The 24,850-nt window shown below is 37.0% G+C and overlaps 1 protein-coding gene across 3 annotated transcripts in view; it reads left to right on the top strand.

Moving 5' to 3' along the window:
* RBM25 (RNA binding motif protein 25) overlaps window positions 1–24,850 on the top strand; it is a 35,080-nt gene that overhangs the window by 7,131 nt on the left and 3,099 nt on the right. For 2 of the 3 annotated variants that reach the window (XM_067296527.1, XM_067296528.1), the window contains exons 2-17: window positions 346–466; window positions 5,109–5,158; window positions 5,984–6,154; window positions 6,493–6,550; window positions 7,562–7,722; window positions 10,540–10,722; window positions 12,932–12,985; window positions 13,236–13,319; window positions 16,907–17,193; window positions 18,092–18,308; window positions 18,635–18,724; window positions 20,337–20,410; window positions 21,124–21,274; window positions 21,629–21,953; window positions 23,019–23,293; window positions 23,728–23,826. In XM_067296527.1, the coding sequence (XP_067152628.1) occupies window positions 361–466; window positions 5,109–5,158; window positions 5,984–6,154; window positions 6,493–6,550; window positions 7,562–7,722; window positions 10,540–10,722; window positions 12,932–12,985; window positions 13,236–13,319; window positions 16,907–17,193; window positions 18,092–18,308; window positions 18,635–18,724; window positions 20,337–20,410; window positions 21,124–21,274; window positions 21,629–21,953; window positions 23,019–23,293; window positions 23,728–23,826 (2,385 nt within the window). In that variant the 5' untranslated portion in view covers window positions 346–360. The remainder of the gene's footprint in view (window positions 1–345; window positions 467–5,108; window positions 5,159–5,983; window positions 6,155–6,492; window positions 6,551–7,561; window positions 7,723–10,539; window positions 10,723–12,931; window positions 12,986–13,235; window positions 13,320–16,906; window positions 17,194–18,091; window positions 18,309–18,634; window positions 18,725–20,336; window positions 20,411–21,123; window positions 21,275–21,628; window positions 21,954–23,018; window positions 23,294–23,727; window positions 23,827–24,850) is intronic. The other variant, XM_067296529.1, reaches the window with a different exon arrangement.

The following is a 24,850-nucleotide window of genomic DNA, read 5'->3' as shown; positions in this document are numbered from 1 at the left end:
ACTGAGGAAAAAAGCTTTATTTTTAAAGAAACTCGTTGACTACAAACAGTTTAATTCACGTTCTTTCTGAAACATTGGTATGAGAGGTCAGTTATAGTTCTGTTTTTTTGTTCATTCTGAAACACTTTGCTGGAAGTGCTATTTTTTCATTGTGAAAGAAGACATTACTACATCTGCGACTTAATGCTCAGCCAGGGAAAGGGGAGTTAAAGTAGTTTCAGTTTGTAGTTGAATGTCCATTTAAATATTTAAAATCATTGCAGATGCTTATCAGTTATGCTGCTTTTGTAGTTCATGTTTGGGAACTAACTAGGGCAATGTTTCCTTTTTCTATTTTCTTGATAGATTGCAACTGTAAGAATGTCTTTTCCACCTCATTTGAATCGCCCTCCTATGGGAATCCCAACGCTTCCCCCTGGTATTCCACCTCCACAGTTTCCTGGCTTTCCTCCACCTGTGCCTCCTGGTAAGTTATGTTAGTATATGGAGCTGTTGTAGAAAGAAATTACCCTTTGTTATTCTAAACTGTTATTTACAAAAGTTATTCTGTCTTAATGTATTTCAGTAACACTAATTCATGTACATTGGAAGTGAGTTTCTAGTTTTCCCACAGAACGTCTGTCATGTGAGCAAGCTCCTTTAGTATACCTTTATGTTGCTTTTATGTGACCAGAAGTGAAAACCATTAGAGACAACATGTCACTATGCGTCTGCCCTTTCTTTCAAAACTGATGCTAGATAGTAATTTTTGCTAATGTTTGTTATTCTAAGTATCACTGCTTTGACAGCAGGCTGTGATTTTCAGTTCCTTTCAAATAGGTCATTACAGCCTTTGGAAACACTTGGTACACCTAGCATTTGTGGTGTGAAAATATGGGAGCAACTTTCAGAGACTCTTTAACTTCGTTAGTTACTAGCTGAGTACAGTCACTCTTACTTGTTTAAATATAAATTAAAAGAATGTAAACAAAAAATTTTTTTTGTTGTTCTTTGTCTTGTGTTAGATGCTTCCTGTGAGGCACACAACAATTCTAGGATCCTTTAATACCATAAAACATAATAAATGTGGGAGAATGAGTTAGCCCCATAATGGAATGTTCTGTTGAAGCTTGTGGGTTCTGTATTCAGTTCTCAGTCTTATTGTGGCATAAATTTTTTTAAATCTGCCTGGAGGTTTAGCAGATATCTTGGACTTCATAAGGAACGAACAGGATCTCATCTCTAATATGGAAAGTTTGGCACATTTCAGTTTAATATGGCCGCCAAATATGGATAGAATCTTAAAGTAAAATACACTCTGCAAAACTATTCCTCCCTCAAGAGTTCTACCTGAATGTTATTACAGTTTTATATATTAATGGGGCTTGGAGACAATAAAGCTACTTTCCTTTTGCTTCATGTGAAATATCTGTCCTTTTCCATTGTGTAGCACATCAGACCCTCTGAATTCCATCTTCTGCTGTCTTATGTATGGATTAGTAGTATTTATTGGAAACTTGCTATTGCTTAGCTTCCAGAAGCCAATTTAATTTAAAAGGCTAAACCACTTCAAAATCCTGCATTTTTGTTTCTTTCCTTCTATCTCTTTCGTTGCTTTTTATATGGCTTTTCTCCACTCTTGAGTCTCACACTTTTCTTTTCTATTCTTCCCATACTCTACACATCTTGCAAACTTACTATTACATTGTTCATTCCTTCTAATCTTCCCAGAACTAATGCTGCCTTCTTGCTTCCTGTGTTCTTCAGTAAGGTCAGCCTTTGTTTTTGTGTTGAGACTTTAATTCCTCTCTCTGCAACCACCTTCTTTCTGCACATCGCCAGTATAGGTAAGAGTGACTAGAGACAAGAGACCACAAAGGGAGTGGAAGAGAAGAACTACTTAAGAGAATTACCCCTATAAAGTTCATCAGAATATAAGGGCTGCAGAAAATAACTGCTGGCTACATGGTCTTGAGCTGTCTTGTGCACAAGTGTTTTGTAGACAATAAAGGCTTTCAAAAACCAGATGGCTGAACTCAGGAATGGTTTGTGCACATCCGTTCATCAGACTAATCTTTACATCCCTGCTTGTGGGAGTTTTTGAGATCTGTGAGATGTTCTGTTTTCTGCTAAAGGTACAGTTCTGATTAGTTAACATTCTGCCACCAGAACCTTAAGGTTAAATTTTAAAACCATACCTCTTTACTAGCTGTAGTTTATGTAGACTAGTATGAAAAATACTGGATGTTTTTTAAAATATTATCTGTCTCTTGCAGATTAAAGAATATTTTAAGATCCCAGATATAAGTTTCTGCTTTGTACATTTGCCTGTTAACATGTGCAACAGAGATCTTTTTGTGTTTTTTCTGTGTTTAACTTTTTATAAAAATATTCTTGTATTAGTAATCCAAGCAAAATATAAATTGGAGGAGCCTGGGGTTAGGAGAAAATTTCATTCTTCTCTGCACCCTGGCAGCATGATTTGTTTACCTAATATAGGTTTACCTATGCAGATGACATCTTTTGCTAGTTAGAGGATATGGATCTCTCATTTCTCTGCACAGGTTTATGAATAGAGTTTAAGAAGCCACAGTGACTTTAAAAGTGTACTCTGAAGTTATTTGATGCTTTTCCATGTATAGGATAACAGTTTTAGTGGCTTATAATAAGTAGCCATTTGACTGAAATTTTCTGTTCTGGTTATCTTGCTCAGCCTATAACTTTTAGAAAAGGTTCCACCAGAAAAGTTCACCTGTTTAAGAATAAAAAGTGTTTTGCTTTGCTTAAAAAATATTTTTAGAGCTGTTACAAATAAGAAATGGTCTTATCTTTTCCATCTTCTAGCATGGAAGACTTGAAATTTGACATGGAGGTAATTTGGGTATTTCTTGTCATGTCTGAAGATTAACCAAATGCTATTAATATATAAAACTGAAAAAATACAGTTCATACCCAAGAAATGCTTTAGTGCATCAAATCAGTAGTCCATCTAGCCTGATGTTGTGTTTTGGCAGTAGGAATAGAAGATGATATTAATGGTGAGCACGTACACCTGGCTGCTTTCTGAGTCTGTTTCTTCATACAGCTACAGTTTCCACAATTCACATCTTCGGCATGTTGGAGAGTACGATCTTTCATATTTCCTTTATCTGTTTCTGGACCTGTCATTCATTAATATTTTTTGATCCTTTTTGAACCTGCTGATACTGTTTGTCTCCCCAGTCTCCTCTGGCATCAAATTCCAGAACTTTATTGCCCATTGTATAAAGTACTGCTTTCATATGTTTGTCTTTAAAATCATTTCCTACTAGTTCCAGTGAGTGCACCCCAGTTCTAGTGTTGTGGGAATTTGGTGGATTGCATTCTGTGGTTCTGTAGACCTTGATCCATGCCTCGCAAGCCTTCGCACTGAAGGGGAGTCTTTATTTCTAAGGCAGCTGCTTTGTCACTTGAATCACGTAGTTGCTCTTCTCTAATGCTGCAGGTTCTTCTTGGGTTGCAGAGACCAGATCTGTGTGCAATAGTCAAGACTTTGGGCATCTAGTGTACCAAGGTTTTCTATAGTAGCAGCTTATATGTGTACTGCTATATATGTAGAACTATATATGTATAGCAGTACCTTTCCTGATGATGTCCAACATTTCATTTGATTTCCTGGCTTCTGCTTCGCATTGGGTTGATAGTTTCAGAGAATACTAGTGTCTTTACTGAGTTGTAACTTTCAAGTCCAAGTTCAGCATCATGATAATTATAGACTTGTTTAGAGGAATCTCTGAAAACTGACCCCATTGGACATGGCATGTGTTCTGTTTTTGTACTGTTCCTTTGCTTTGATCTGACTGTGCACACCATTTCCTCTCAGAGCTACACTGTCAGTGTCTCATCTTGGAGTAGTTCTTTGAGGCTGTGAGATGGCATGGGACATTAAAACTGAGAGCAGGGAAAAACTCCCTTTGCAATAAGTACGCCCCTTCTGGTTCTCTGCTGGAGCAGGTTGGAGGGGCAGGAGTTGGTATGACTTTAATATGAAGGTACTGAGGAAGAAGATTTAGTGATGAAGAATATAAATGATGAAATCAAGGCAAAAATGGGGTGGATGTGGAGAAAGGTGGAGTAGGGTATGGGAGAGGGTGTCTGAGGGAGAATATTGTTTTGGGTCTAAGGGTAAGAGAAAAGGGGGGGAACAAGCCCAGGAATAGTAGGTTGTAGAAGTTTGGTCAGGATAATGGATACAACACTAAGGGATAAGAAGAAGGGAAGGATCAAAAGGGAATGATTGAGAGTGAAAGATGGAGAAAGTTTGTATAGAACAAACAAAGAGAACTTAGATCCCCAGAGGAGACTTCTCTGAAGAACATGAGATTGACTTCAGTGTTCTTGATTCTCAATTTTTTTTTTTACAGACCAGCAAGTAGCTGTGAAATCCAGTCACTTAATATCTTTATCCCTCTCTAGCAGCTGGCATGCAAAGAATAACAGCCTCTATTATCACCAGATATTAGTTCACATGATAGTACTTAAGGCTGCCAGTGAATTTGGTAGTGGGAAGAGTGCATGGTTTCACCTGATTAAATATTGTTTTAAATTAAGGTTTATAGACTTCAAAGCCAAGTGTTTAGCAGGTATGAAGCTTCTAGATTGAGGTTTTCTATGAGACCCATATTAAGCTATTTTGTAAATAGTGTGAAACTGGCTGGCGTTCTTTATAGGATTTCAGCCCCCAACTGTATGCAGAATGGATTGGATTATGAGAATTGAGCAATTCAGGAATGAGGTTGTAGGACTTTGGCTGCTTTTGCTCTCTACTTAGGGATTTCTCTGCCTCATTCATCACACAACTATCTTTTAGGCAGAATGGTCTAAATGTGCTTTGAAAATAAATTTGTGCTTCTGAAGAACAAAGAAACTAAAATGAGAACATGATAGAAGTAACCAGAACTTACTTGCTGTATAGTGTACTTTAGCTATGCTTGAATGCTTAGGAATTACTGGTAATAGTCAATACTGTGAAATTCTTATTTGACCAGAATTGCTTCCTGTTTTGGAAATCATGTCTGCAATTGGTTAATATGTATTCATTAGTAATCTTAATAGGGCAGTTTAATATTAATATGTCTTGTCTTTCTCAGGGACCCCTATGATTCCTGTACCAATGGGCATTATGGCTCCTGCTCCAACTGTAAGTATTATACTGGGGATGAAATGATAGGAAAATAAAATGGAGAGCAAAACTTTCATACTACTTAGTAGATGTCATAATAGTATTCTTCTGTTTTGCTGTGTTTCATCTGACTTCATATTATGAAAGAAAATGCTTAGTTTTGAATGCAGCTATTCTAATACTATGCTAATTTCTGACTTGGACAAAGCTTGAAAACATGTCTGGACTTGCTAGCTGCAGTACTGAAGCAATTACTGTCTTTTCAAAAAGATCTACTTCTCTCAAATACAGTGATTTAGGTAATGGTACCTTGTAGTCATGCATGGTCTTGCTATGCAGTACAGTTAGGTTCCAGATCTCTTGCTTTCAAGATTGCTGACCCAGCAGAGTGCTCTGGAGGCATCACCTAATTCAGGTTTATAAAGGCATTGTGCTGCACTGTCAAATTGGCTAGAAAGGTGTGCATTGGCCAGCTTACAAACAAATCCTCTTTTCCCATATTGTATGGGAAGGAAGAGTTGCTTGCAATACACACCTACAGAACAGCATATGAAAGAAAGATCTTCTAGTTCATCTTTCTGGTTGGAAAGAAGATTTCCAATCTATGAAAATAAATGGGCTCTTTAAAGTATAGAGGTTGCTTCTTGTCTTCAAAGTAAATTACCATTTTTATGATTTTGCATAAGTGAAATCTCCTCAAAATATTAAATTTTGGACAGCTCACATTCTGTTACACAAGAATATGCTCACAGTGACCAGAATATGCTCACAGTAACCACCTTTTCTTACAACTATGGAGAAAAAAAAAAAAAAAACTTTCTTTATAACCTCTTGTCTTTCTAGGTGTTAGTTCCTACCACAGTGTCTATGGTTGGAAAACATTTAGGAGCCAGAAAAGAACACCCTGGCTTAAAGAACAAAGAAAATGATGAAAACAGTGGCCCCACTACCACCGTTTTTGTAGGCAACATTTCTGAGAAGGCCTCGGACATGCTCATACGGCAGCTTCTAGCAGTAAGTGCATTGGACCGCTTGTTAAATTTCATTGTTGTCTGGTGAATAAAGTAATGACTACTAACAAGTAATGTATTGAAACTAAAAGTAGAGTTACTTCCACTCACTGGAATAGTGGTCCATTAGGCTTGAGTTTTAAGTCAGTAAGTATTTGAAGAAAGCACAGCTTTTTTTCTAGCTATGTGTGCCATTGGACATATATACATTATTTCTAGCAGTGTTTACCCTTTTCACATCTGTTTCTTTACAACAATAATTGCAAGTAGTTCAGATTTTTTTAATGCTTTGTACACAAACAATACATAATATTTAATAAATAATATTTATCTTTAATGCAGAAATGTGGCTTAGTTTTGAGTTGGAAGAGAGTACAAGGAGCATCTGGAAAACTTCAAGGTAAACGTTCACGCTTTTCATAATCTCAGGTCAGACTCTTGTTTTTATTACTTGGTAGCTTTTCAAATATGTCTGAGGCATTTCTATCCTAATATTTTACAGATTAAGAAAGACAGGTATTGTATACAATACTTAACTGCTAAATACTTCCTAGTAAAGAGTTAGTATCTTCTGTCCTTGGAATCGAGAAAGAAAATAGACAGAAAAAAATTTAGTCAGAATGTTTCTTGGGGGTTCAGCTTTCTGTTCTGAGACAGTCAAGGGTTTACAGACCATCCCTGAGAGAGGTTTACCAGTCTGGACTTACCCTCCAAAGGAGGAGATTCGCAACACTGTTAGGCAGTCTGTTCCTTTACCATATATTATGCTTAACTACTAAGGAGGTTTTCCTGATATCCAGTGTAATTTATCTTCTCTCTCTTTCCCCAAATCGAACTGATTCCCCCCCCCCGGTCTTTCTTCAGTAGATACAGGAAACATTTTGATTACTATTCTTTGCTGCTGTAGGTTGATTAGATCGTCTCTTATTTTTAATCATTCTTCAACTTTTTGTCATATCATACAACTTCTTACTTCCTTTTTTTTTTTTTTTTTTGCTCTTAAGGTCTCTTTTCCATTTATTTACAACTTTCTTTAACTGTTGTGAAGAACCCAGTGTGAAGTATCCTTCTAGTTTAACAATGAACTATTGGTTGACATCCTTGGTCTTCAGATAATTGCAACTCTGCTGTGCCTTCATACAGACTGCATTTCCTTAGTTTAGAAAGTCATGTCAAAAGCCTTACTAACATGGTGTATGTTTCATTCTATTCACTGGGCCATTAATCATGTCAAAGATTAATGCAGTGAATGATCTTTTTGACTGTCCTTTTTGTGGTGTGTATTCCTGGGTCAAAAAAATCGGAAGTGCTTATGTTCAAAGTTTAATGATTCAAAGCACATTTTTTTTACGAAATAAATTACCTGAAAAGCTTTGACCCCTTTATATTTCATTTCAATCATCTATTTTAGCCTTTGGTTTTTGTGAGTACAAAGAACCAGAATCCACACTACGAGCGCTGAGACTACTCCATGACCTCCAGATTGGAGAGAAGAAGCTGCTAGTCAAAGTTGATGCAAAGACAAAGGCTCAGTTAGATGAATGGAAAGCAAAGAAAAAGGCCTCTAATGGGGTACGTATATAATGTGTGATTTGTATTATTTTGGCATTGTGACTTACTTGCTAGATCACATTGTAAGCAGGTCTTTTAGATTCTATTCTTGTCTCTGCTCTTAATTCACTTCAGGATTTTGCAAAAAATAACATTAATGAGTCTGAAAATACACTGAAAGCCAGTGAGGTATAAGCTCCCAATTTGTGAGCACTCTGGAAAACTTTTACCATGTTGACTACAATGCTTAAGTAAACCTACTCACAGCTATTTAAAATTGATTAACCATGTAGCTATTCTATGTAAATTTACACAGCAATGTAAATCTACGTAAATGTGGTTTATGTTGGATTTAGAATGTCAGTGCACAAGTTATCTCCATTTAACGAACTTTTGAAATCATGATGATAGTTTAATCTGTTGCAGACTTCTCCATAAACTACCACGGAATCTCTAGAAAGAATTTTGTAATCCATTCTGAAGTTTAGTAACACGTGCCCTACCTTAAGATTCTGTTACTTCATCTTTGTTCAGGAACTCTTAAAAGTTTATGAACTCGAGTAATTACTACTGTGATAGGCACTGCAAATTCCCTATTTGAAGAGAATCAGGGTTTCTCCCCTCCCTCCTGCAATGGTCTTCTCTCCCTTTCATTAATATGTTCTAGAATTAGATCATTCTATGTATTTATCAGACAGTGGTCAGTTTACAGGCAGATCCCACATTTAGTGGATGGGGAAATTACTATTTTTGTACCCTTGTTTTCTAAAGATACGGGTCAGATATTGGTCACTGTTTATTTGCTAGTTCTTAATTTTTTTTATGATTATTGTATGTTCTGGAATAATTACAGGAATTTGGTGTGTCAAATTATAGTGGGATACAAAAATACTGAACTGCAGAATATGCATTGAAATGAATTTTATCCATCCCTTTGCTAAAATAAATGGATATCCATATTTTATCCATTCTTTGCAGTCCAGTTGTTGGGTTTGCTCTTTAACTGTTTTAAAGTTGTGCACATACCTTAAGATATTTACTACTTACAACAATTACTTTCTATAAAATTAAAGTGAAAAGAGGCTCTTGTTCAGAAAACTAAAGATACTTATCACACAGTAGCTGGTAAATTTTTTAAATTCCAGCTAAGAGTTGCTCTTAAAGCTACATAAAATGTAGTGGGAACATGTATTTACATTTTCTTTTATTTAACCAGGACTAGAAGCATAATGATGACTTGAAGCATTTAACACATTTTTGACTGTCTATCCAGCATATGGGATTAAATGCAGTGGCTCAGTAAAGCAGAATACTAACTACATCAGTTTTGAGTGGAGTAATACGTTAGCTGCTAACCTAGATTAGGGGGGAAAAAGTTTGATTTGCCTGCCCCTTCCATTCTAGTCTTTCTTGTTTCCTGTTGGTGTCACTTGTAATATCCATGCTTCACAGCTGGGACTGTAATCAAGGTTAAAGTAGCAATGAAGTTTTTGGACCTCTCTCATGCATTTTGTTTTCTGTGAGCTCCTTTGGGTTGTTGAGGATGGCTATAGTAAAGCAGTGGGTGCTGTTTATGTCTTTGGTGAAGTTGCATTTTGGCAAAGACAACAGTAGATGCCTATTCCACTTAAACATAGAGTGAGATTAGCTCCGAATGTCTTTTCATTGGTGGTGGTGCAAAGAAAGCCTGTGAGCTGCTGAGGAATTTTTATCAAGCGTGTTTTATCATACTGCTGTGGTTCCTTTCAATTAACCCGTTCATACCATCACTAGTGTTCTGGTGCCACTCAGATCCCAAGTTTGCAGCTCTTTCTTTAATCTTAATTAAGAAATCAAACACGTATGCTACAAAGCAATTTCTTATAGAAACACACCAAGCAAACCTTTATCTAATTAGATCCTCTCCCTGATCACTTCTTCTCCCTGCACCTCTTCAGTTCCACTCCCTGTCACTGCCTTCTAGCTCTTCTCAGCCTGCTCCTCCTTGGCCTGGCAGCCTCTTCAGCTCCAACTGAATCCTCCCTTCCCCCTCATTCTTAGCTACTGCTCCATCAGAACCTTCCCTCCCCCTCACTCCACCCACCACCTATCGCATGACGGGATACCCAGCTGGATTCTCAGGTGAGATTCCATTTTTTTAAAGGATGGAGGGGATTGAGAAGTGGGCAAACTTGCTTAGTATGCAGATCATTGTTAGATCCTTTCATATAATGGTTAGTGAAATGCACTTCTTTGTGTTTGTTCCCCTTCCTCACTACAACATTGAAAGGGGCAAAAAGGTGAGAGAAACTGTGAAGTAATTGATCAACAATATTAAGAAAATGTTTGCTGTGCGAGGAATACTTCTCTAACAATGTTTCTTTTAATATAGTTCTCCCTTTATATGTTGCAGCTTTAAAATTAGAGGTAGACATTTGTATTTGTATTGCATGGCACTAAAGTAGTAGGCTTTGAAGAACTGCTGTTGAAATGACTTAAAGCTCTGGAGGAAAGACGGCAGAAACTTTTGACCAACACTTGGATTATAGTGACTGCCTTTTTGTGAGAGTGCGTGTTCTTTCTCTTTTCCTGTCTACCACCTTAACCACCTTGTATCTGTTCTATTTTATTATACAATCCAACAGTTGCTCTCTGCGGTGATTCCACATGTAAAACTGTGTGGTCCTCTTGTCTCTGCTAGTGTGAAAAGATCCGAGTAATACAATGCTGTTGATAGCTATTTGTAGGTTATTAGTAAATGCTATAGGCATATAAATGTGATGATCAAAGATGAACTTTTGAAATAAAACTAATATTCTCAATTTGTTGATTTCTCTTCCTTTGCCATTTTCCCCTTAGAACTCCAGACCAGAGACAGCAAATGATGATGATGAAGCACTGGATGAGGAAACGAAGAGAAGAGATCAGATAATTAAAGGGGCCATTGAAGTCTTAATACGAGAATATTCCAGCGAGCTCAATGCCCCCTCCCAGGAATCTGACTCTCACCCCAGGAAGAAGAAAAAGGAAAAGAAGGAGGACGTATGTGTTTTGATTTTGGACAAAACAGATTTTTCTTCAACTCACCTTATATAATGGCCAAACCTTGTGCAAATACTATAAACCTAAACTTCTGATGAGAAAACAAATCAACAAGCATTGATGTCAGCAGCAGTTTCATGTTTTAAGCTGAAATCTAGTCAGTTATAGACACTTTCCCTTCAGGATGGTTTAGGGATCTAAGCACCTAGACTTCTTGGAGCAACAGGTTTGAATCTGGGCGGGTTTGAATCAACCTTTCATCCCTCTGAAGGCAGAAATGCTGAATTCAGTGCAGTTTAATCAGTGTGTGTGTGTGTGTGTGCGCGCGTGTAGGTTTTTCAGACAAGATCTTTAAAAACAGCTGAAAAGAGTTCCTGCATACCTTGCATTGGCACTGAAAGATGCCAGGTCATTTTTGTAATGGCAGGGATTTGCTCTGGTGGTTTTTGACAAAATTCTTCCTCTCCTTGCTTATAGTATGTGTTCTTGTAGTGCGCCTTGATCCAACTGGTTGCTGCTGCTGTCTCTCCAAATGTGGATGCACTTCAGTAGTTGTATATGTATACTTAAACTTTTGAGGAATCCTTGAGGGATGAAAGGTGTGTTCTAATCTTACTGCTTTACAAAATCACTTTTACACAGACATCAGTTTGGCTGTGTTTGATCAGCTGGTTTTCCTATACTGTGTAATGCCAAAAAAAAAAAAAAAGTTAGGCAGAAATGAATGTTCTGGTGCAGACCTGCTTCTATGGATGACCATTCTAATGCATTAAAACAAACTCTGGAGAAGGGGGAGTAAGAATGAGCAAACTCAGACTTAGCTTTTGCAGCCAAGTTTCTAACCATGGGCTCTCTCACCTGCCATTCCTCACCTAATATGCAAGAGATTGGAGAATTGTTTGACCAAGATTTTTACCCACTTAAGTCTTCTGCAAAGTACCTATTCCAAGGCAATAATGCAGTTTCAACTGCTCGTGGGGTGTAAGTGTGGTGCAAGAAGCAACATCTCCCTCAGGGAGTGAGTACATCTCCCCCACAACATTGTTAGCCATGGCTAACCTGAGGTATGAGAGTGCTGAGCTGAGAATTTCTTTCCTCTCCCTTCCTTTGGGAGAAGATGCTTTTTTGAATGAGAATTTAAGAATGAGTCACTGTCTAATGCTATGAGCTGTGTTTATTTTTAAACAAGCATTGTAACAATGTTTATTGTGCTGTGGGTACATATATATGACCATGAATAATGATAGGTAGCTCAAACTGTAAGAGGCCATCACAGTCTCGAAAGAGCTGAATGCTGAGTATATCGTTGGGATGGAGGGATTTTGCTAGCTCTGTGTGATCTAGAATTAGACCAATCTGAGCTAGTCAAGTAGACAAATATGCTCTTCTAAATACATAGCACTTGTGGGTTGAAATTATACCCCATCCTTCCTTCTCTAGTGGGGAGGAGGAAGAAACTTGAAGGTTGCCATCTTTGGCCTGTGTGGATAGAGGTGCGAGTGAAGAGGTGGTCCTAGCTCATTGCTCTCTTGACCTTAAAGGAGAGGAGAGAGGAGGACTGTTGGGACGGGGGGAGGAAGGGGGAAAGGGAAGATGGATGCAGATATTTGTGGGGGGGGGGGGGGGGATTTGTTCCCTAAAGGGCTTGGGGTGAAGAAGGCTCTAGCTGGTGTTAGCAGCTGAGTCTGTTATTAGTTCTTCTGGATGAAGGCGTGACTGATGTGGGGGAGATGAAAATGTGTGTGGGGAAATGAGGGTGAGTGGAATCTGTTTTTTTGTTTTTTTCTTCAATTTCAAGCATGGGGGAACCTCGCTAATTCGCATTAACTACTAGGATACCCAAGGTGCAATTTACCAAATTTTGCGAATTAGCGAGTAAATAAAATCAAGACTTATGCACCACAAATATATTGATTGTTCATTTTGGCAAGTGTAGCTTAGTCTTATTTGTGACATTATCATAGTGTACTAATATCCTGTAGTATACTTTGTAATTCAGTGAAGTCTTACTAATATGAGACCTCACTATATATTTCAATAGTTCAGAGAAGGGAGAATTAGCGAGGTTCTTCTGTAATTTTGTTGAATCAAAGAAATGAGATCACAGCAATACAATATTGCTTTATAGTGCAAACATACAAAACATTGTTTTTCAGAGTAGTGTGCAATCTATTTTTAAAAAAAAAAATCTCCGTGGATTTTTCCGCAGATTTTCCGCAGATTTCCAGTGGCCCCACTGATACCTTATCCACTCATCACCAAGGTTCGTTTACATTGTAGGCTTTGACAATGACTATGTTTACTGCTAGTTGCCAGATTTGTGACTCTTGTCCATCTGATTTTTTTTTTTTTCACTCATTAACATCAGACTGTCAGGTTTGGTACTGCAGAAGGACTTTATTTATCTCTTACAAGACTGGTTGAAAACTTCTAACCTTCAGCTTTTCTCTTGTTCTTCTATGTCTGTACAGATGGCTCTTAATGCTTTTCCACCTGTCCCCCTTGTTTTTTAGGAGGATATAAATGCTATAGAAATGGAGGAAGACAAAAGAGACCTGATATCAAGAGAGATCAGTAAATTCAGAGACACACACAAGGTAGTATTCTTGTTTTTGCACTTAATACAAATTAGGCTTTTTCAAAATCCAGAAAAACACTATTATAAAATTTAGCAGTACATTGCAATATCACTTAAAATGCTGTTTGTATTAGGTTTAATATACGTAGTTCTTTAGAAGTCAACAAAAGACAAATGCCACGTTAAAGTGGCCCTTGACGTCTTTATGCTAAGATTTTTGATTGCTACTGATTACTTTGCAGTCGTCTCACTTTAACATGAGTAAAGGCAACTTATGTTTCTACACATACATTAAGTCAAGATATTTATAACTAAAGACTAAATGGGGCTGCAGTATAAGACATACACTTGAGTGTGTTTCTGTAGGTAGATTTATAACATAATCCAAGATTTTATGAAGAGTTGAAACGTGAATTAAATTTAAGTCTTTTATTTTAATAGTTCTAAGTTAAGAGTGGGGGAAGATTAAAACTAGGTCAGTGGTTACCAGACTTACCAAAATTTAGATGCATGGAAGAACTGTAAATTCCCATAAAGCTAATCTATTCATTGACCCCCACCATTATGATAGAGATCATATGGTGACTAATGCAAGATGAAACTCACAGCTTGGAAAGTAACATGGAATAGGATGTAAGTATGAGCTTCTGTTTTTTATTATACTTATGGATGCCCCCTCAGAAAAATATGCAAAGGGGTAACTGGCTTGGAAATGTTTGTGCACATCAAATCCCACCTCAGAGTTCCCATGTATAGAAGTTTCTGTTAATGTTAGTGCATCTGTGAATGTTTCTGCTTTGGAGAATGGTACTTATGGATAGTGAAACACAACTATGCATGTAATGTTCTTATTTTAATGTTTAGTTTAAAGTTGGTATTATTTTTCCCCAACAAGACTGGAATGGTCCTTGGCCCAAGGAAGTATCAGCAAACTCCTCTTTTGAGCACACGCTTTTATTTCAAAATACCCCAAGTCAACATTAATGAAAAAGTTGAAGGTACAGCAAGGTGAAGTATGCCTGTGTTATTCACCTTTACCTTGTGTATTCGCTGGGGAGGTACCATGTTGTTATGCAACTGTATCAATGTAAACACAAGTGACTATACGTTGTTGGAAATACACATATTCAGTTTTTCTCTCAGCTAAGTTGGAAATAAAAACCTGCGGAAAAAATTCTAGAAGAAAGCATCTGGAGAAGCTCAGTAATTGAACGTGAAACTGGTCACTGGTGAAACTTCAGTAGAACTGTGTTTAATTCCAAGCCCTAACAAGTCACTGGTATAAAATGCAAACAAGTCATATGCTTAAAAAAAAAGAAAAAAAAATCACCAAAACCAACAAAAAAAATGCTTCGTTGTTTCAGAAGCTGTTTGGCATTTTATTGCCTTCAATCTGTATTATTGGGGGGACTATTTTGGGTCTCTTAACATTGAAAATCAACTTAAAGTAGTCATTGTGTGTATTGTATATTATGTTTAAAAGGGGCTGTTGAATCTTATGCAGCTGGCTAGTGAGCACAGTGAACCTTTGCATGTTTTTGGTATGAGATTATAAAACAATAACCGCAGACTGTCAGGGTATCAGCATTGCAGGGGGCGTCCATTTACAGCACGGACGAGTCTGAAGAGAGCTCAAGGTAAGATTTATAATTCTTCTTACCTGTTCATTTCTGTTCATTACTTCAATTTATCTGATACTGTTCCCATTCCATTACCCTTTCAGATCTTCTTGTTTAGATTGATAGAAGTTGGTGAGGTCAGATTTTGATTACAAAATAGACCCATTTATTTTTTCAATTGGATTTTAAGAAAGAGGACCTACAAAATGGATTTTTAAAACACCAAGACTCTTTTTCTGTGTATATATTTACTTATGTATATATACATATATATTAAAACACTCTCTTGAGAAATTTTCTTTTCTCACTGCAAACAAAAAGAGAGTGGTAAAAAAGCAGAAGTTCAACCAAAGAAATTTCTATTGGAACATCTAAGATAACCTGTAAGTATCAACCACTTCAGCATATAAACTTTTCTTAATATGAAATTTGAGGTAAGTTGGATTTTTAAAAGTTGGCAGCCTAGTTTAACATCTGACCATACTAAGGTTTAACACATAAAGCTCTTGTAAAATATGGTCCTATAGGAACTGGTTTTCAGCCCAGCATATCCTGTAGAATTTAAGTTTTGTTTTTCATATCAGTCTTCTACCAATTTCCTACCATTTTTAGTCCCCTTTTCCTTTTGTGATTTCAATGTATCCAACATCAGTTTGCCTGTATTGTGCTATCAATGCAGTGTAGTTTGACTGGATACATTGATCACTAGTGAATTAGCTTTATTTCTGTAATCCTTTGTTGGTTCTCTGGTCCCTGGCCTATGGCAGAAGAATGCGTATCAGGTAAGATTGCTTTTTAAAGTTGTCTTAAATGCTTTGTTTAAAAGAAAAGAAAAAAAAGAGAGAAAATGCCGTTTCATTGTTCCGGTTTTTAATTTAATTTCAGTGATGGTAAATGTGGAGCCAAAGGGGATAAACCTGTTTATTCTGCTCAATATATATTCAAAAAATGTGGTATTACGGCATCCATCAGGTTGAAATTTGGTATATTTGGTTGTTATTTGGTATATTTGTGAACCGTGTACTTGCTCTTCCTCCCAGAAACATAGCTTATAGGCAAGGTTAATCCAGTGTTGGCGGTCCATGTCCTAGCACAGCATCTGTAAGTTAACACATAACAATTGCTTCCAAGGATGGATTTATCTATCATTCTGTTGATGTATTTTCTATTGTCTTATAGGAATTCTGGTCATAGGAACTGTTTTTAATTGAAAAAAGTGGCTATTTTTTACAATTTTTAGTAGAACTGTAGCAGGTAACCCTTTAGTTTCTGTGTTTCAAAAGAGCTGTTTCCAACTTTTTTTTTTTCTTTTTTTTTTTTTAAACTCTCTCCATCTTGCAGTAGTGGAAGTTAAGGATTCCGTTCTGCAGAGTCCAGTACTTACCAATGAACAGTTAGAACTTTTTTTTAGGGAGGGAAAAGGGGAAAGGTTGCAGCTCTCTTCACTGTTTAACCACATGCACCATGTGTAAGTGGATAAATTTCTATACCCAAGTTTTCATATAGGATGGTTTTGGTCTGCCAAGACTTTTTGAGAAATAATTCACTGTTCCAGTGAGCATTCCACTCAAATATATTTTTCTAGTTGAACAGAATTAATTTTGTCAGCTAAAAGTTCACTTTGCTTGTACCCAAGTGGCTTACTTCACCTATGGAATTTGTGGCCCACCTGAACCATGATTGGCAGTGCACTGTGTATGTCCAGTTTAGTCAGCTTATAATACAAGGTCAGGCCAGCCCTGCCCTGCTAAGGTTGGAGATTGCTGGTCTGTGTAGATCTATGCTTTTGCACGAAATTTAGTCTTGTGATTGCTGCATTTTGATTTCATACTTACGAGTTCCAAAAAATACCCACCAAACCCTATGTAATATTTCAAAATCAGTGGCGGTTTTGGTATTTCCATTACCAGCCTTGTGTGTTGCGCCGGGAATATCCAGTTCCTATAACTGTGAAATTAACTGTGGAAGTTCTCTTGTTGGTTTTTAGAAACTGGAGGAGGAAAAAGGCAAAAAGGAGAAAGAAAGACAGGAAATTGAAAAAGAACGCAGAGAAAGAGAAAGGGAACGGGAGCGTGAACGAGAAAGGAGGGAGCGTGAAAGGGAACGGGAGCGTGAACGTGAACGAGAGAAGGAGAAGGAACGGGAGCGTGAACGTGAACGAGATAGGGATCGTGACCGAACTAAAGACCGAGACAGAGACCGTGAACGAGACAGAGACCGAGACAGAGACCGTGAAAGGAGTTCAGATCGCAACAAGGATCGGAGTAGATCAAGGTAAATACATTTGAGTTGCTGTTCGACTGCTTCAGTTTTTCCTAGCTCTCTTCATTTAGTGCATATAGTTCACCTGATAGCTGCCTGCTCAAAAAAGAATGGTCCTATTCGAAGATCAGCATAAAAGCAGGAAATCAAATTTTAGAAAATACTGCGTTTATGCAGATCTGAAGAATACTTGATTTCTTCCACAGCATAGAGGAACTGTCATTTGCAGTAAGCAAGCAAGCCAGCCATGACTTAAGTGTGCTGTTTTTCTCTAGAATCTCATTCTAGTCTGTAATGGGTAGTGTTATTCCCACTTGAGGTTCTTTTTTGCCTACATTATCTTTTAGTTTAAGTAGTTTTCATCTTTTCTTGATGCGTGTGTGTGTATATATATATATATTTAGCAAGAAGACTCCTCTTTCAGTCTTAAACTGTGACTAATCATGTCAGGCTCTAGATGATACCTCCATCCTCTTTGCCAGAGGAAAAAATAGCTGTTTCACTTTAAATTTACATTCCTGTGTGCAAGGTCCAAGTTGTCTGTAAGCCACATAAACATGAAGGATTTAAGTACACTTTTTTGCAGAGTTTTTAGCTTATGCCATTTGTCTGTGGGGAACTACTAACACAGTCGGATGAGAGTTGCCATGTACTCATTCTTAGTTTCTGTAGAGATCCCTACTTAATGACTGGAGTGCTCAGACAACTACTTTTAGATAAGTAATTCTTGAATGTATTAGAAATATTGATTTATGCTGATTGCTGTATTGGCTAATCATGTTGTACAATTGCACAAGAGAAATAACTTGGAAGATGCTATAAATAGTGCTTTATGTGTTCCAGATTATAACTCTTGATTGAGTGGAGATGAACACTGAATACTTAAATTTGGACCTTTTTATTCCTTTAGAGAAAAAAGCAGAGACAGGGAAAGAGAACGAGAGCGGGAACGGGAAAGAGAACGAGAGCGGGAACGGGAAAGAGAACGAGAGCGGGAACGGGAAAGAGAGCGGGAACGGGAACGAGAAAAAGATAAGAAGAGAGATCGAGAAGAAGATGAAGAAGATGCCTATGAACGCCGAAAGCTAGAGAGAAAACTGCGGGAAAAAGAAGCTGCATATCAAGAGGTAGTTTGGGATTTTTAAGGCTCCCTGGGAAAAAATTACTTCTAATGGTTGATAAAGACTCTTGGTGTAAGATACAACACCATTCCTTCTCCCCCTCTTTTTCTTAAATACATTTTTAATCCCTTGACTGTACCAGTTGGGGCACAGTGCATAAGCCATTCACTCGGAAGAACTTGGGACTTTTTAATTTCAAGGTTTAAAATTATAAACAGTTTGCTTAATTTTAGTGAAGTTTTTTTCTAAACAGTAATCCAAATTACCTTCTGTATACTATAGCTGTTTTTAATGTTCTTGAGATTGTAGTGTTTATTTTTCTTCTGTTACAGCGTCTTAAAAACTGGGAAATCAGAGAACGGAAGAAAAGTCGAGAATATGAAAAAGAGGCTGAAAGGGAGGAAGAAAGAAGAAGGGAAATGGTAAGGCTCATGTTTGCACTTGTAAATTTTTTCCTTTCTCTTTATGTCCTATTTAGAATGGAGCATTCTATTGCTATTTTTATGGATAGAGATAGGGCTCTGATTTTGTATAAATGCATGTGTTTGTATACAAAGACTTGAGTTAATAGACTTGTAACAGATGATGTCTAACAGAAGTCGGATTGCTATCAAGAGTCTGGAAAATAAAACTTAGCAGCTTGGGTCTTGCAGAAGCAAAAGAATGAGAATTAGACAGCTGCAAAATACTGTGGTTTTGATCATCATGTTTTACTACATCTGTGACCCTATATTTCTGTCAGATTTTTAGCAAAACCTCTGTGTTCTATATTATGCAAATTGGGGCAGAGCTGTCCTTCTGCTTGCTACCTGCTCATGTACCTGGATCTTGTATAATATCTAAGCATTGAGTAAATTTCTGTCTTTAGTTCCTTACTTGTGAAATCAGCACAGTTATCGATGTAACACTTGGAAATTTTGTCTGAAGTGATACCTCTGGAAGATGGAGACTTCTGTGATCTCATAGTTTTGTCTTAAAGCTTAAAGAAGTTCTTTTAAATAATGGTGATACTCATAATTAAACCAGAGAAGGAGAGAAGATGCAAGAGTCCTAAAGTAGGAAGTGGATTGGGAATTGCTGCAAAGCTGAAAATGCAAAGGGACATGGGAAAGAAGAAAATAGAAGAGAAAATACATTGTTTTACATGGAACTTAATTTTTTCCCCAAAAGCTTGGGGGGAGGAAGAGAACATCTACAAGAATGACTTAAAGTTAGTTTCTATCCATGATCCTCCTGAATGCTGACTGTGGATGACAATGGTAGAGAGCAGTGACAAATTTGGTCCTGAATTTACAATCATAATCGTAATTTGTTTCTCAAAGTCGTTAGCATAGAAATATCATGCTGTTGGCTTAAAGATATTGCTTGGATGCAGACTAGAAATTCCTCATTTATATTCTCCTCCAAGAACTTGTTTTACTTTTTTTTCCATTTTATCAGAGGAAAATAAAATTCTGTTGACCATCACACCCCCTTTTCAATTTTTGGCCTGTGCATTAATGGTGCCACATGGTTTAGATTAATAACACTGTAGGAAAGTGCTTATTGTAGAAGTATCCCTTAGATGTGTTTCTGTGCATAATTCCTTTTTTTTTTTTTTTAAGCGTGGTTCTTGAAACTAAACAGTACTGACAAAATACACTTAAGCTAGCATTTAAAATGTTCAAAATCAGACTCATGGATTTGAAGAACAATATCTCTGATCCTCTTTGGGACAGAAAAAGGAAGAAAAAAAACTATTAACCCATTGAAACGTTAATAGTAAAATAACACTCTGCACACCAGAAAGATTATACCAGTAGACGTAACAGATGTACTACATGCTATAGAACATACGATAACAAGTTGACAGATTCTTAGAAGATTTATGTCATTTCAAAACCTTTCAATTTTCTGGCTGGAAAACTCTGTGCTTGTAGTTTGAAGCATAGTAGATATTAAATTAATTTGCTAGTAGCATTAGTAAATTTTAAATTCTCAGAAAGAAAGACAAAAATAATTTTGCAGCGTTAATTATGCCTTAAATTCTTGCAGGCAAAAGAAGCCAAACGGTTAAAAGAATTCTTAGAAGATTATGATGATGACAGAGACGATCCAAAGTACTACAGGTATGTCTTGTATTGATCCCTAGTAAGAAAGTTTTCATTGTCCATTTTTTCAAAATTGTGGGGTTTATTGGCACAGGTTTATGGAGTTAACATTTGAGAGGTTATGTTGTGATGTAGGGGTCATATAACCGCCTAAATTATTTCTGAGTCACTGAGTAAGTGGCAGAGGGAAAAGGGAAACTCCTTACTGCTACTTGTTGATGCTTAGAAGTAGCCGCTTCTTCCTATCACTTAATTCATGGGTGAGGCAGAGCAGAGGACAGTGTAATTCCAAAACAAGGGGGATTGCAGGGGAAGGAGTAAAGCATACCTCTAAGCAGTTTGCTTCAAGGAGCCTGTGAATTGTATCAAGAGCAAGCTTGTTCCATCTGTAAGGATGGGGAAAATCCTTCAAATATAGGACTAACCAAAATTTGAATCAGACTAATTTATCATAATTGGTTCTTTCAAGTACAAATAATTTGGTTCTTTTCCTGAGGAAATCTGCAGTCTTATTCTCTACATCTGCTTAATACGATGCAGTAAATACTGTGTAGCAATGTAGGGAACTGGTATCCTAGATTCTTCTGTTACAAAAAATAGAGGACTCCAGATGCCCTTAGGAATTTGATTTTTATTTAATGGGAGATGCATCTATACTGGATATTTCTTGCTTTGACATACGTGGTTCTCTCTGGAATGTTCTTTAATTACAAAATCTGTGTCTTTTGTAGGGGTAGTGCTCTTCAGAAGAGGCTACGAGACAGGGAGAAAGAGATGGAAGCAGATGAACGGGATAGGAAAAGGGAAAAGGAAGAATTGGAAGAAATTAGGCAACGCCTTCTGGCAGAAGGACACCCAGATCCAGATGCAGAACTCCAGAGAGTAAGTAGCTGTTGGTCTGACCGGGGGGGGGAAAAAAAAATAATAGTAGTCCCTTGGCATTCTGATGATACTGAGCAAAATTAAAACCTGAGTATTTAATAAGATAAATTTGTTTTTTAAAAAAGGGGCAGGGGCAGTAAGAACACTGGAAACAAAACAAAAATCTCCTTTCCAGATCTATGTTTGGATGGAGTTCAAAAAATAAATTTGGATTAGATTTGGATTAATGGCAGTAGTTGCATGTATTTGTCTTTGACTAACACAGGCTTCTTTAGGAAAAGGAGGGTCTTTAGATTCTTTCAAACAGTGCTGGTTTTTAGAAAGCTTCTTTTTTTGCTAATTGTTTTATTGAAGATGGAGCAGGAGGCTGAAAGGCGTAGGCAGCCACAAATCAAGCAAGAGCCAGAGTCTGAAGAAGAAGAGGAGGAAAAGCCAGAAAAAGAGGAAAAAAGAGAAGAGCCAGAGGAAGAGGAGGAGGAGCCTGAACAAAAGCCCTGCCTTAAACCAACTTTACGACCCATCAGTTCTGCCCCATCTGTTTCTTCTGCTAGTGGAAATGCAACCCCTAACACACCTGGTGATGAATCTCCATGTGGCATTATCATTCCTCATGAAAATTCACCTGATCAACAACAGCCGGAGGAGCATCGGCCCAAAATAGGACTTAGCCTCAAATTGGGCAAGTTTACATTTTATTTTAATGTTCCATGTGGGATCAGAATGAAAAAAAGCCAAGCTGAATAGCCAGTCATTTTTCCAAATATATGGTATTTTTGACATACTCAAACAACTTAGTATATCAAGTTGTTGTTACCTAGATGCTCTCCTTGATTTTTTTCCTATCCAGAAGGTCTCCTTTTATAGATATCTTCTCTCCCAAAATCTGGAGGAGTGAAGGAGAGAAGGAAGTTTTGGCATGCTTAAGAATTAACTTTAAGAATACTTGATCAGTGAACTGGTTATTTTCAGTACAACTTAGTTATTTCCACATAATTTTTCACTTTAATAGATCTCTGAATACCTCTTTTAAAACCCATTGCTACTTTTCATTAATGTAAGTACATTTTAGTTTTAAGCCCCTAAATACTTTCCGTATATTTATTCACAAAGAACCTTTTAAAAGAAGAAGAAAATTGGAAATGAGATTTTCCCCCCTCCCCACCTTAAAGTAGCACAATTAATTGATTAAAGAATTGCAAATAGAGCATGAGTCTGGAGTTCCTTAGCATGTTAGCAATTTTCTAGAATTAAAAAAAAATGTTCTGAGCAGCAGAACTAATGATTTGTCTTCCAGAAGGCTTGTGCATTTATGATTTATTATTTTGATTGAATTACACTAGGACTCCAGCTTGAGCTCTCCCTGTGTTAGATCTTGAATGAAGAGAGTCCATCTGGTATGAGGTTAACTGATGAAAGCTGTATCTTTGGCTTAATCCATCATAATCTCTCAATTCTGTGCTTTGCATTTACTCTAAGGGTTGAACTCATGCTGTAGTCCCCCTCCTCAGTGAGGGTGCTAGTTGGCTTCAGGATAGAGAAAGACCTTATTCTTCATGAATTTTGAAGAAACTCAGCTGAGATCTTTACCTCTTTTGCTATTTGTAACAAAGTTTGAGAGATTAAAATGCTGATGCTAGACGTTCACAGACATTTAATATGAAATCCAATCTTTCTCGATTTTGCAAAAAGCAAACTAGCTTCAGTTGTTTTTATGAATTTGTTATTCTGTCTGTTTGGTTTGTAGGTGCCTGCAATAGTCCTAATCAGCCCAATGCTGTAAAAAGGAAGAAGCTTGCTGTGGATAGCGTTTTCAATAAATTTGATGATGAAGACAGTGATGATGTGCCCCGGAAAAGGAAACTGGTCCCCTTGGATTATGGAGAAGAAGATAAAAGCAATCTCAAAGGCAGTGTCAATACAGAAGAAAAACGCAAACATATTAAGAGTCTTATTGAGAAGATTCCCACAGCAAAACCAGAGCTCTTTGCTTATCCTCTTGACTGGTCAATTGTGGATTCCGTAAGTTGATTTGTTTTAATTGTTCTCAAAAAAGCATAACTTTCCCAAACAAACCTTGGAACTGAATAAAGAGGCAACACACCTGGAACCATGATGGATTGGAGCAGCAGCATCGAATGGAATCAAATACAATTACTGTATTTCTTTTCCATGTACATTATTTATTCTGAAGTATGCTTTATTTTTACTGAACTGCTGCCATAAATTGTCTAACAGTATCGTGGAAGGGGAAAAAAGTCCTCTAAAAACATGTTTGAATGATTGTCAGAAAACAAATAATTGCTGTCACCAAATCCCTGAGAGTTATCTTGAAGTTGCTACCGATACATATTTTTCACTAAACTGTTGTTTGGGTCTTCTAGCTGGCTCTTTCTAGTAGTATTGTTTCAGGACAACAAAGATTATGGAAACTATGATATTCTTCTCTCTTTCAGACATTAATGGAACGTCGAATCAGGCCGTGGATCAACAAGAAAATAATAGAATACATTGGTGAAGAAGAAGCTACACTAGTTGACTTCGTTTGTTCTAAGGTTTTTGTTTGTTTGTTTTAAGTCTGGTTTTTGCTCCCGATTTAAGCAGTAGCAATGACTGCAGTGTCTATATTTGAAGGCAGTATGTTATCTTCTCTGTAGTTTATTGTTCAGCAGAGACAATCAGCATACTTGGAATTAGTACGTAATGATTTACAAGTTAGATCCTTTATTGTTTATGCACAGTATGTACATGCCACATGCTCTCTGTTATCTGTTAGATAAACCTATTGGCTGGATTGATGAAATAAGCAGTTGACAAAGCAGCTGTTACACTGATAGCTTCATCATTAGATTTCAGAGCTAATACTTCATTGGCCATTCCTATTTCTAACAAAAATAGGATGTATGCAAATTTAGGGAAAAAAAATCCAATAGACTAATTTGACATTAATTTTAGATTAACTGGATTAACTCTTTGGAAAGCTTTTTTAGTTGCTATTGTTGTTTTATTAGCAAGCAATTACTGAGGTTCTAAGCTTCACATGAGAAGTCACTCTGAGGCCCCAAATCTCCACCTTTTTGCCATTGGGTGACTTTTTAAAACTAAACTCTGCATAGCTTCTTCCATCAAATTACAACTTGAAAACTTAACAACTTGTTTAAATTGGCATAACTTTATAGCTGTTTCATAAGTAGAGGGTTTCAAAAACTCATGTCAGCTTTCATGGTACTCACATTCATAATGACTTGTCTCAGCTTCCCTTTTAGTGCTACTCTGTGAGAGGCGGACCAGGTGATAGTTTTGTGGGTGCAGGTGGTCAACAGAAAGCAGAAAGTAGAAGTTTAATATTTGCCAAGTTTTAAAATATATTAAAAAAAATTTTTTTTTGAATGTCAGCCTCTAGTCTTAACAGACTACTTACTTGGTTCTGAAAAAATAAAACAATTTGAATACTTTAAATGGCAGATGGAAAATTCAGTTATGAAGAGTGATACAGGGACAATGTCTGTCTGCTCTGTTTTGCCTTTGCCTCCTTCCATTAGGAATTCACTGTTGAAGGAAGGGGAGCTTATTCCTTAA

The sequence above is a fragment of the Apteryx mantelli genome, chromosome 4, assembly GCF_036417845.1.
Source record: "Apteryx mantelli isolate bAptMan1 chromosome 4, bAptMan1.hap1, whole genome shotgun sequence".
In the NCBI taxonomy this organism is placed as follows: Eukaryota; Metazoa; Chordata; class Aves; order Apterygiformes; family Apterygidae; genus Apteryx; species Apteryx mantelli.
Note: the sequence above shows the minus strand (reverse complement) of the source record. Positions and strands in the feature narration are given on the sequence as shown.